This window comes from Polypterus senegalus, chromosome 1, assembly GCF_016835505.1.
Source record: "Polypterus senegalus isolate Bchr_013 chromosome 1, ASM1683550v1, whole genome shotgun sequence".
Taxonomy (NCBI): Eukaryota; Metazoa; Chordata; class Cladistia; order Polypteriformes; family Polypteridae; genus Polypterus; species Polypterus senegalus.
The window spans coordinates 78,171,380-78,184,107 of NC_053154.1; the positions used below are offsets into that span (position 1 = coordinate 78,171,380).

The following is a 12,728-nucleotide window of genomic DNA, read 5'->3' on the forward strand; positions in this document are numbered from 1 at the left end:
CCTTTTTCCTTGCTTCGCCAACGAAGCAGCCTTTTTATTTAATCCACGGGTTCTCCGCTGTTTCATTGTTCATTTATTACGATTTTAATAGTTATTGTGTAGGTGTTATTTAATCCACGGGTTCTCTTCTGTGTTCACTGCGGTGTCTTCTTTCGTTTACGAGCTTCGCCAAGGAAGCAGCTTTCTCACAGCTTCTGCACTGTTTTAAAAACGAACAACATATAAGAAAGTCCTTTTTCCTTGCTTCACCAACGAAGCAACCTTTTTATTTAATTCACGGGTTCTCTTCTATTTTATTGTTCATTTGTTACGATTGTTACAGTTATTGTGTAGGTTTTATTTAATCCACGGGTTCTCTTCTGTGTTCACTGCGGTGTCTTCTTTCGTTTACGACCTTCGCCAAAGAAGCAGAAACTTACAACCACCGAAACTTTGTAACGGCACAAGACTTCAGGTCACATCTCTACAAAACAACCTAATTGAAGCAACTATATTTACTGGCAGTGCCTCAGGTGACACAGTTTTTATTCCTCGCATCCCCGTTATACCATCTAATCTCCCATTTCAATTCAAACGCGTTCAATTTCCAGTAAGGCTCTGCTTCGCAATGACAATAAGTCTCAGGGACAAACACTACAAAAGGTTGGCATTGATTTGAGGCGGGATTGCTTTTCACATGGCCAACTGTATGTTGCATGTTCAAGAGTGAGCTCAGCACACAGCTTAGTCATATTACAACCAGAGGGCCGAACTGACAACGTGGTATACGGAGAGATCCTTAACAATTAATTTTTTACATATTTTCGTTCAGTCTAAAAATGTTTACTTTTTTATTAATAAAATATTCAGACAGTATTTCACCGCTGCGAAGCGCGGGTATTTTGCTAGTATATATATATATAGTAAAATGAATATCCTTAACACACATAAGAAGGTTTGGGGCAGTCACTCATATATTTTCTTTGGCTGCTAAAGGGTTTTGACACAGCACTCATGTTCACTATTCTGAGTTTTCCACTGGACTGACTAGTGGAGGGAAGATGGCGGCTTTATAAGCCGAAAGGCGGAAATGATGTCATCTGGCCGGAACCGGAAGTGACTTTAGTCTATGGGCCAGAACTGGAAGTGTCGTTGTATCAGGCAGATTTTCCCATTGTTGGCCTGTAAAGATAACAGAGGTAAATTTAGTGCACCCCGCCAACACCTGGCCTGGCAGGTAATTACCTCCAATTGGTCCACTCAGTTCACTCCTAGTTGCACATGTGTGACAATATACAGTATATATATATACTAGCTGTGTAAGCCCGTACTGTAAAAAGGCTGGGGTCCTAGAAACTATTGAAATCGTCAGAAAAAAATTAAAATGTAGAGATGTCAGGTAATTGGGCATCTGTCTCCTAGGTTTCATTTTGCCAATGTGCTCGCCTTGCTTGTGTATTAGTTGTTGGAGGAAAAGTTAAAGGGATACAGTTTTGCCGAAGTGCTTGTCTCACTTGCATAAGAGTTTCTCTCTTTTCTCAGTGCTTTTACTTTAGCAACAGTTTCGCTTTCTTCTTCCGACTCGTTAACTTGGGGCCGCCTTGCCGTCTCTCTGAGCTTCATGTATAGCTTCTCACTTCCGGGCTGGACAAACAGACACACACACTTCCAAGTGTAGATGTTTAGTTTTCTGTTTCCTCAGAGGTGCAGCTCTTACATACACACACGCTTCCACGCGTATATGTTTATATATATATATATATATGTTTATATATATATATATATATATATATATATATATATATATATATATATATATATATATATATATATATATATATATATATATATATATATATTGATATATATATATATACAGGGTGGACAAAAGAAGGTTTACAGTTGTTTGTATGGAAAAAACATGCAGGTTATGATTATTACAATAGTTTTATTATCTTTATAAACTCAAAAGAATGTCACAATGGCACAGTGTACTTACTAGTAGGTACAATTTCATAAGTGCTTTCACTATTTACACATTCTTGTAGTCTACTTAATACATACAAAAACACCTTAATAGTAATAATAATAAGAAGAAGACAAATAAGATAATTAATTCAAAGAAATAATACAATAATAAATAAATAATACAAGAATAAACTGTGTTGTTTGTGCACACACAACTGTAAACCGACTTTTGCCTAACCATATATATATATATATTTATTTATCTATATATTTTTATATATTTATGTACAGTATTTAAACAGTTTCTATAAAAAGCCAAAATTTCCCCTGCATATCTATCTATCTATCTATCTATCTATCTATCTATCTATCTATCTATCTATCTATCTATCTATCTATCTATCTATCTATCAGTAGCATTAAAAGATTGAAAATAATTATGTATACACTATAATTCTTCCTTTTAATTAATAATACACATTTGCATCTTCTTAGCTGTGTGACTGTTGATCAAAGTTGCTTATTGCTTTCTAATCCTTTCATACTGTTATTATTATTGTTGCTGTCATTCAAAAAATGCATGACAGTGATTCTCTTGAAGCACATAGATCTGTCACAGTTTTATGCTGACTCATTCAGTCTAATGAAGAAGCTCTACACGGTGCCTCAACTCCACATGCTGTTTGATTATGTGTAATTCATCATTCCTGCAAAGGCAATGCGTGGTCGTGCCGCGTATAATAATTGGCACCTGCACATCTCCTCACAGCAGACAAAAGAGGGGAGAGGATCCCCCTCTGCTCAGTCTATTACAACATTGCAAGAGAATCTACAAGGATATATGTTTCATGTTGAAAGACTGATACTAACAAACAAGCCCGATGGTAATGTCCATTAGATGCACAAAAGTGTAGCTTGCTTGGTTGCACATATTTTTACAACAGGCAGGAGACCCAGGTTGCCCAGGATCACATAATGCAGCAGAGGTAACAATTACACTTGCAACTTTGTGATTTAAATTCAAGTTCCTTAGGACCTTCCATGCCATTGAACAAAGAGGTGAAAGTGATGGCAGGAATTTAAGATACCGATTAGCATAATTATTTCAGAATCTGCTTGCATTATGTTATTTATTAGTTTATGAAACCTTCACCCTCTTCCATGTTAGAGTGAATCTCAGAATATTAAAAGCATTTAACAGTTTTAATGAAGGATATTATTCAGTGACAAGAACTCAGCTACAATGAAAGCAGACTGCTACTCTAGTGCTCACTAGGGTGCCGCCTCAGATCACATGACTTTTTTCATGGCGTGTTCACATCATCGCTTGAAGAAGGCTGTCAAGCACATTGTAAATGTCAACGCAGTTATGCTCAGCAACAAGGGTAATAATTTTTTTCTGTCCTGTAGGCAAAGAAATGAACGACAGAGTATAATGTGTTGGCTTCATCAGTTGCTAGGAAACTGATGTGTAAAAAAATACAAGCTTGATAAATTTTTATCTTAATCTGTTGCTTGGAAACACAAAAATTAAATAGATGTGGATTTTGTAGAACATGGAAAGGAAATTGCTGGAATAAATACCAAGTAGAATTGATCGTTTTAAACAGGGTTTTAAATATGAAGAAGACACTTTCCTTTGCTGTTCATATATTTAAAGGCAACAGAGAACGAAGCCCCAACAGATGAAGGTGTATCTCATCATGCAGCCTTGAAAAATTTTATAGCTTTCTCTGCCATTCTCAGCATTTTGCCAGAAAATCATTTCAGTGATGTATTATTGCTGATTCGTTTTTAGTTGTGAAAAAAAAAAAACCTCTAAATATGCTTTATATGTGAGTGGTGAAGAAGCTGGGCTCTAAACAACATGTCTCCTTCAGCCCATTGTGTTGTCTTAAAAATTCACTTTACCTGCTGGGTTCCAACTATAAAAACAGATACACGTATGAACGCCTGGAATATACCTGTGATTTGTAAAACTTTTTGGGAAGGTATTTGCTTTAGAAAATAAAAAGGTTGTTCACTGTAATTTCTCCAATCTCTGCAAACAGCTCCAGGGTTTCAAGTTTAGAAGTAAACATGCTTAACATGTAGCTGATGTTAAGAACAATAAGTTCATTACTACTTGTTATCAAAATCACTTGATAGGAATCAGTAAACCTTGTACAACCGTCTCGCCGAAGAAATGTTTTTGTCATAGATTTTATTCTGTTCACTTGTTGTAAATATTCTTAAAATTAACATTTTACATGTAGCCGATCCTAATAACAATAAGTTCACTTGTTAAGATTCAATAAATCTCGGACATCTCACTGAAAAAATATTTTTTTCTTACATTTTTCCTGTTTATTTGTTATAAATAGTCTAAATGTTTTGTTTTTAAGGAGCATAACCATAAGAGTGTTTTGAATTATTTTTTTAGTTTGAGAAAGATGCTGTTTACGAGGCTCAGCATTTTGTTGGTGAGTTGATGAAATGCACTGCATTGTTCCTAACAAATGCCTCTCAAAATCACTGAAGCCTCTGCTATAAAACTCTGTGCTACAATTCAACTTCCAATTGAAATTACGGATATAAACCTTGAACAGAGGCACTGCACATAAATTACAAAGCCCACACCATAATCTCAGTGTAATGATTCAGCTGTCAATCCAAAGTTACGGATTTAAACCTTGAATAGTATTAGTCCTGAGCTCTGGTTAATGACTCGAAGTTGTCCACTTTTTGATTCAGTTTATAGTTTTGTGTTTCGGTTCTGCTAATATTTTTGTAATTTTAATGCCTCCTGGAAATTCTTGTTTTGACTTGTGGTTAGCCCTGTGGATTTTGTTTTTCATAACAATACTTTGGTATTCTAGAAAACTGTTTTTGTTCCAGTATCACAAAAAATGTAGATATCTTCCTGTTTGTTTTAGCAAAATGCTAGAGGTTTATCCACAGTCCACTGCATCAACACACAATAAGAACAGGACGGCTTGAATGAAAGAGCAGGCAGAACAAGAGTGTGCTACAGCGCAACCAAGCTATTTTGAGTATTCAGGGCTGGTATGGCATCACTCAAATGCTCATACAATTCTGCTGTATTAGTTCAAAGGGTACATACACATTATCTATATAGAAACCCTAAATGGAACATATAGAATGGAGGAAAGCATACAGAGTAGATTAAGAATAAGATTTCCTTTCCATGGCTAGCCAAGCAAGGGTGGCTTCACTGGTTTCTGCCTCCTTCCAAAAGTCTTTGCATATGTATAATGGAATGTTTGTAATCTTTAGAAGTATAACTAAGCGTAGCAGTGTAATGTTTGGTAAAATAGTTGGCACTTGATGTCATCCCTGAACCAAAAATAGATCGCCAGGAGGCAAAAATTGTGCAAAACAGTGATTATTAACTAAAAGGATGAACAAACAGATAAGGCATGGAGTAACAAAGTATCAAATAAAGAAACAAACGTATAACAGTCGGACTAGGCTGAACTACACAGGAGTGGTGGGGTGCCTTATACATTTAAACACCTACAAACAACAAAAAGCTGCACTTCCTCATCTTCTGTTCCTTTTCAAAACCTTGGCCTTGTTTCTCCCTAGTAGTTGAACCCTTGCACTACAAAACAGACAGTCAAATAGAGTTTTTATTCAGTTCGTAAGATCTGAGTATGGTTAGTGGTACCTCCCACTGACAAACCTCAAAACTGTTTATAGAAAAGAATATGCCTTCCGTAAATGGAGCATTATAAGGAAAGTCGTGCCCAATTTTGCAGCAATATGGCAGAAGTAGATGAGTTTCATGTTGTGCGGCACTTGGTAGGCATTCATCTAAAGCACACTTTCACTTATACTGTATAAATGTTAAATGAAAAAGTTAAATTAATGAACAAAATGACATACTAAACAAACACAATATTAAATGCACAAATACCTTGCAAAGTGTACACAGAAATAAAGATAGATTTACCAGCAAAATGGTGACACATATGATGCCACAAATTAGTTACTCAATACAGTAAAAATAAATAAAATTAAAAATAAAACGCAACAATTGTTTCTAAAATTCTGACTGCTGTCAAGATCTGAGGCCTGCACTCAACAGTACAAATGTACCTGTAATGTAGCAAAACACGACCTCAGCTATTAAAGGGAAAGTTCAATTAATGTACGCAACACTGAACAGCAGTCGTGGGGTTTGAATGTCCTACCCATTAAACCCACTTTGTCTGCTCAGTTTAACAGGCTATTCAAATGAAAAAGATACATTCCTTTATTTTCTATACATGCTGTTTTTTTAATCTATATTAGTAGTATATGAAATGTTCACTAACAACAGCATAATTAGGAAGACATTCAATGGAACAATTACATTGTCAATAAACCAATTATTCTTGCTGTATTTAGTAAAACGAGACCATCAGTTTTTAAAATCAGAATCTATTACACACTCCCTGACATTTTACAATGTTTTCATACTTACATAGTTTAAACAAAAAGAACTTTTCACATTCAAACCTATCATGCTTCAGCACCTTAAAACATGTATAATCCTTTACATTTAAAAATACCTAAGTGATTCTTGCCTTCAAGTATTCCACAGTTATTATTCAAGGTATAGAATATGTACAGATCTGTGTGTATCTGTGGCTGCAGCATGAAATGGTTTTATGGCCTGAGCAAATTTATAAGGCAGCAGGTGCAGAAGCACCTCTTATCAATTTCCAGCTGAGAATTGTGGGCAAAGAAGGTATCTGGGTCAGAGTGAACAAATTTATGCAGCAACAGAAAGTGAACAGCATGCGCAACATATTTGCTGAGTACTGAACTGTATCCAAAATAAAAGATGAACACATTTTGTAAAACAAACATGTCTAGACTCAAATATATTTTTTATTCATTCATCTATCTGTCGATTTCTGAACCTGCTTAATCCAGTTCAGCATCCAAGGGTTTTAGTTGAGGCGATGCATTTTGTTTATCTCAGCAGCTTAGAGGCAGCCTTGGATGGAATATCATCCTAAAATATTTTTGTTTTCTTATTTTGTATAATGTTGAATGTGTCATCTTGCACTTATTCAGGTTTCTTCAAGGTATCCCTGTAAATACCCTGTGTTCTACAATCATTTCGTTATAAGTATGTGAAAAGCCACTTTGAATTAAACTATGTTACAACTAAGCAATATATACAGTATATATACAGTATAAATATTAATTGGGACAAAATGCAGAAAATTTAAATACTGACACTTAGAATCACAAAATCATAAACAGAAAATCTGTTAGATTGTTAAAAGGAAGGACTGCAGAGAGCTGGGAGAAAATTATTTGCTTTAAGCATTGATCAGTAAAACGATTTATGTTGAAAAACTGCCTTTGAGTTTAGATATATATTAATGATAAATGGATGAGCCAGAAGTATTTAGCACAAGGACTATCTAACTTGTAAAAAAAATTTCAAAACATCAAAAAACTTGCCTGTTGATTGATTCAGTTGAAACTGACATTTTCATAGTTTCTGCCTTATGTTATTTACAAAGACAATCTGTTTTGAATAATGAGTCAGTGTAGTAGTTATACTGTTTTTATAATATAATATAATAGGGTGGCATGGTGGCATGGTGAGTAGCGCTGCTGCCTTGCAGTTAGGTGACCCGGGTTCGCTTCCTGGGTCCTTCCTTCGTGGAGTATGCATGTTCTCCCCGTGTCTGTGTGGGTTTCCTCCAGGTGCCTCGGTTTCCTTCCACACTCCAAAGACATGCAGGTCAGGTGCATTGGCGATTCTATTATTGTCCCTAGTGTGTGCTTGGTGTATGTGTGTGTGTGCACCCTGCGGTGGGCTGGCGCCCTGTCCAGGGTTTGGTTTCTGCCTTGTGCCCTGTGTTGGCTGGGATTGCTCCAGCAGACCACAGTGACCCTGTAGTTAGGATATAGTCATTAATTTTACCCACTGTCTTTCTTTCATTTATATGTTACGTAGGCACGTACCTTTTGTCTTCGGCAATCTCATTCTCTAACCAGGCCTCAGGAGCTAACCAGTGTAACACTGTCCACCACCCCTTTCGTTATACCGGCACATTGTTGACATCCGTGAGTAACAACAACGTACTAAACTGGAAGGTGGTCTACGCATGCGTGAAATTCGCGGACAAACAAAGATCAAGATCTAAATGAAGATCTCTTTAGTTAATTTGTTTAGTTTGAATGTCTGTGTTTTGAGGTGTGACTGGAGTACTACAGTCTTCAGTAGTATAAGCCTGGAGGAGATTCTTAATGCAATGCGTATGTTTTAGCTGTCTCTTTACTGACATCTAGTGCTTCTTCTTCTAATTCATTCACGGACAAACAAAGATCAAGATCCAAATGAAGATTATATATAGAGATGGTTTGTTCTAGATTCTCATAAATCTTGGTGCTCCTTCAGTGTCCTGGAGTACACAATTCACTGTTTAACTGAAGGAATGCTGCAGGAATTCTACCCTCAAGTAGTAACACAACCGAAAAAGAGAAATTAGTTTTCTGGGCAGGTTCCCTTATGTCTACTTGGACCTTCCTAGGTGTATCCAGGCTGAAATACTCCTGTTTTTTGTGAAAAGAAAGCAAACTTAGCTTTGAGACGTATAGAATTCTATTAATATGATTTGTTACAAGGTTTATGTAAATGATATGACAATGTGCGCATCAAATTTAGTTCATCTGTGTGATTTAAATTGTTGTTCTTATCTAATATATATACTCTAATTTCCATATCAATTTTTTACACATATATGGAGGAGAGTCATCAACAGTATTGCACAAACCTTGAGTATATAATTAAAGTTCTGTCTTTGGCTATAATATTTTTTACACATCTTTGTAAATGGTTTGAAAAGACAATACATAAGTATGCTCAGGAAAGAGAAGTCTCACTTTATTGGACTTTTTGCATTTAAATAACACAGAAAGCATTGCACTGTCTACTTTTCTATCTAATGGAGCTTGGATAAAGCAAGTCAAACCACATTTATTTTATACAGCAACCTTCATAGTGAGATTACAGATAAGAAGAATTTTACAAAGCAAAATAACCCCATGTGTCCATTTTGTTTGCCAATTCTGTTTTTGTTTTATTAGTCCATGTAATGGCATCATTATGTTAAAAGGATCTACTGTCTTGTAAAATGAGCAGTGAGATATTTTCATATTAAACATTTGGGTAAAATAGCTCCCTTTTTAAGTTTCTTCAATATGTGCCATTCTTAGCTTGGTGCTCTGAAACATTTCTTGTTAAAATTATTGTGCATGTCTGGGCTTCCTAATTTGGCATAAAACGTGTCATAGATTATTAATGACCCTTCAGTGACACATTTCTTGTTTTTGTTACTATCACATGGATCATTGTGATATTCAAAACTGTGTTTTCTCTTTGACTGCAGGTTTGATTGTTTACCTTGGTATGATGGTGGGTGCTTTTCTGTGGGGTGGACTGGCAGACCGGATTGGCAGGAGACAATGTCTGCTCATCTCTCTCTCCATCAACAGTGTCTTTGCATTCTTCTCATCTTTTGTGCAAGGCTACAGCACCTTCCTTTTCTGCCGACTTTTGTCTGGAGTGGGGTAATCACATTTTTTTTAAAATTAAAGGTTTGGACTATAGTACAAGGACAATTAAAAGCAATAAAACAGGCAGAGCATTAAACTAAATGTATGTATAAAATAAAAAGATCAAGTGAAAATTGCAAGACAGCAGATGGATAAATGATTGTATATACAGTAAGTCATTGTGCAGTGCAGATATTTCTAGTAATAAAACTCCCAAAATAATGAATATATAAAAGTAGTCAATTTATCTGAGAATGCTGACTCGTAAGAAAAAAGTCTGTCTGTCGTCATTTACTATGCTCCAATGTGAGCGATATTTAAGGTTTTGGTGGCAATCAGTTATTACTGGTAGGGTAATTATTTTAGCAGATTTTATATCCATTTTCAACAAATTGCTTCCAACTTTTTGTAGAGTCTCTGTCTAGTGACCGTCTTGTGCTTCTTTAAGGTTTCACAGTTTGTCCCCCTAAACTCCTTCAACATAAGCACAACTTTGTCTCCAAACATTAAGTTTTCCTTTCAGTTTGGTGTAAAGTCTGATTTATCATATTTCATGTGTACAGTTACAGGCAGAAACCATCCCAGTGGGACTCCACTGATAACCTCAGGCTAGATAAAGCATTCTCATCTTATCTGTAGTCTTTGTCTCTAGCTTGTTAGCAAGCTTGCATTTCTGTTTTGTTGAATCATCTCCTCCAAAAATGTAAAAGCCTACTTTGTTAGATTTCTGTTTGCATCAATAATCACATTTCTGATGAGTAGATACAGATGTGAACAATTAAATATCGATTACCACTCCTAATTAAGGCTCTTTATGAACCTTTTGTTTTTTGCTGAGTTATTCTTTTCTTTCTTTGCAGCATTGGAGGGTCCATTCCTATTGTTTTCTCATACTTTTCCGAGTTCCTTGCTCAAGAAAAGAGAGGGGAACATCTTAGCTGGCTGTGCATGTTCTGGATGATAGGAGGGATCTATGCTTCAGCTATGGCCTGGGCCATCATCCCACACTATGGTAAGGACAGAAGACTGACATAAATACAAAACCCATTAGCACTGATGACTACTGTTGCCTCGCAGCTTAAGGAACATACTTTTAGTCTCAGTCTTCAGGACCTTTCTTTGGTTTCCTCCTACATTAAAAGAAATAGGGATTTGACATTATTTGATGATTCTCATTAATCTCAAATTGAGTGGGTGTCTGTGTGTCGTGTGAGCAACTCAGTTGATTCCTTGCTTTGCACTTCCTATGAGGCTGGATTAAACAAAAAACGTTTTTGGGAATGAATAGTATATATATTGTGGACGCTGGCCCGGACACAGACAGACGGACATCGTAAGTTCACCCAACACACGTTTATTTACAGGAATATGTACAATAATTACGTCAGTGCACGTCCCAGTGCCTCTTGCACCGTTCTCCCAAATGTCCAGGCCTCACAGTTCCAATGCCTTTCTCCTGGCCTAGCCTCCAGTCCTCTCTCCAGCTCTATCCACTTCCACCCGACATCCACCATCGAGGGAGGCGGCCCCTTAAATAGGAGCCTGGATGGGCTCCAGCTGCTTCCCGGCATTCCTCCGTAGCCACGCCCCAGTGTGGCGGAAGTGCTGGCTGCGCACCCGGAAGCCGTCCGGGTGTCCCCAGTCGTCTTCCCCCCAGCACTTCCTGGTGTGGCGGAAGTGTTGGGCTCCAGGGATATCCGGGCACCGGGGCGCCGCCTGGCGGTGGCCACGGGTCCCTACAGGGCTGGGCTTCCAAGCCCTTTACCCGAGGCCCCCAACATAACCAGGGCGGACGCCCCCTCGCGGTCTGAAGGAGGCACAAGCCCTCCTCTGGTCCTCCTGGGCCGGATGCCACAATATATATATATATATATATATATATATATACATACATACAGTATATATATATATATATATATATACATACAGTATTATTGTGATAAAGTTCATTATTTTCTGTAATGTACTGATAAACATTAGACTTTCATATATTTTAGATTCATTACGCACAACTGAAGTAGTTCAAGCCTTTTATTGTTTTAATATTGATGATTTTGGCATACAGCTCGTGAAAACCCAAAATTCCTATCTCAAAAAATTAGCATATTTCATCCGACCAATAAAAGAAAAGTGTTTTTAATACAAAAAAATTCAACCTTCAAATAATTATGTTCAGTTATGCACTCAATACTTGGTCGGGAATCCTTTTGCAGAAATGACTGCTTCAATGCTGCGTGGCATGGAGGCAATCAGCCTGTGGCACTACTGATGTGTTATGGAGGCCCAGGATGCTTCGATAATGGCCTTAAGCTCATCCAGAGTGTTGGGTCTTGGGTCTCTCAACTTTCTCTTCACAATATCCCACAGATTCTCTATGGGGTTCAGGTCAGGAGAGTTGGCAGGCCAATTGAGCACAGTAATACCATGGTCAGTAAACCATTTACCAGTGGTTTTGGCACTGTGAGCAGGTGCCAGGTCGTGCTGAAAAATGAAATCTTCATCTCCATAAAGCTTTTCAGCCGATGGAAGCATGAAGTGCTCCAAAATCTCCTGATAGCTAGCTACATTGACCCTGCCCTTGATAAAACACAGTGGACCAACACCAGCAGCTGACATGGCACCCCAGACCATCACTGACTGTGGGTACTTGACACTGGACTTCAGGCATTTTGGCATTTCCCTCTCCCCAGTCTTCCTCCAGACTCTGGCACCTTGATTTCCGAATGACATGCAAAATGTGCTTTCATCCGAAAAAAGTACTTTGGACCACTGAGCAACAGTCCAGTGCTGCTTCTCTGTAGCCCAGGTCAGGCGCTTTTGCCGCTGTTTCTGGTTCAAAAGTGGCTTGACCTGGGGAATGCGGCACCTGTAGCCCATTTCCTGCACACGCCTGTACACGGTGGCTCTGGATGTTTCTACTCAAGACTCGGTCCACTGCTTCCGCAGGTTCCCCAAGGTCTGGAATCGGTCCTTCTCCACAATCTTCCTCAGGGTCCGGTCACCTCTTCTCGTTGTGCAGCGTTTTCTGCAACACTTTTTCCTTCCCACAGACTTCCCACTGAGGTGCCTTGATACAACACTCTGGGAACAGCCTATTCGTTCAGAAATTTCTTTCTGTGTCTTACCCTCTTGCTTGAGGGTGTCAATGATGGCCTTCTGGACAGCAGTCAGGTCGGCAGTCTTACCCATGATTGCGGTTTTGAGTAATGAACCCG

General features: G+C 37.9%; 1 protein-coding gene across 1 annotated transcript in view; it reads left to right on the plus strand.

The window, feature by feature from the left end:
- The window catches only part of sv2a (synaptic vesicle glycoprotein 2A), a 233,834-nt gene that overhangs the window by 157,883 nt on the left and 63,223 nt on the right, over positions 1 to 12,728 (plus strand). The window contains exons 3-4 of the mRNA XM_039751329.1: positions 9,348 to 9,528; positions 10,374 to 10,525. Coding sequence (XP_039607263.1) covers positions 9,348 to 9,528; positions 10,374 to 10,525 — 333 coding nt within the window. The remainder of the gene's footprint in view (positions 1 to 9,347; positions 9,529 to 10,373; positions 10,526 to 12,728) is intronic.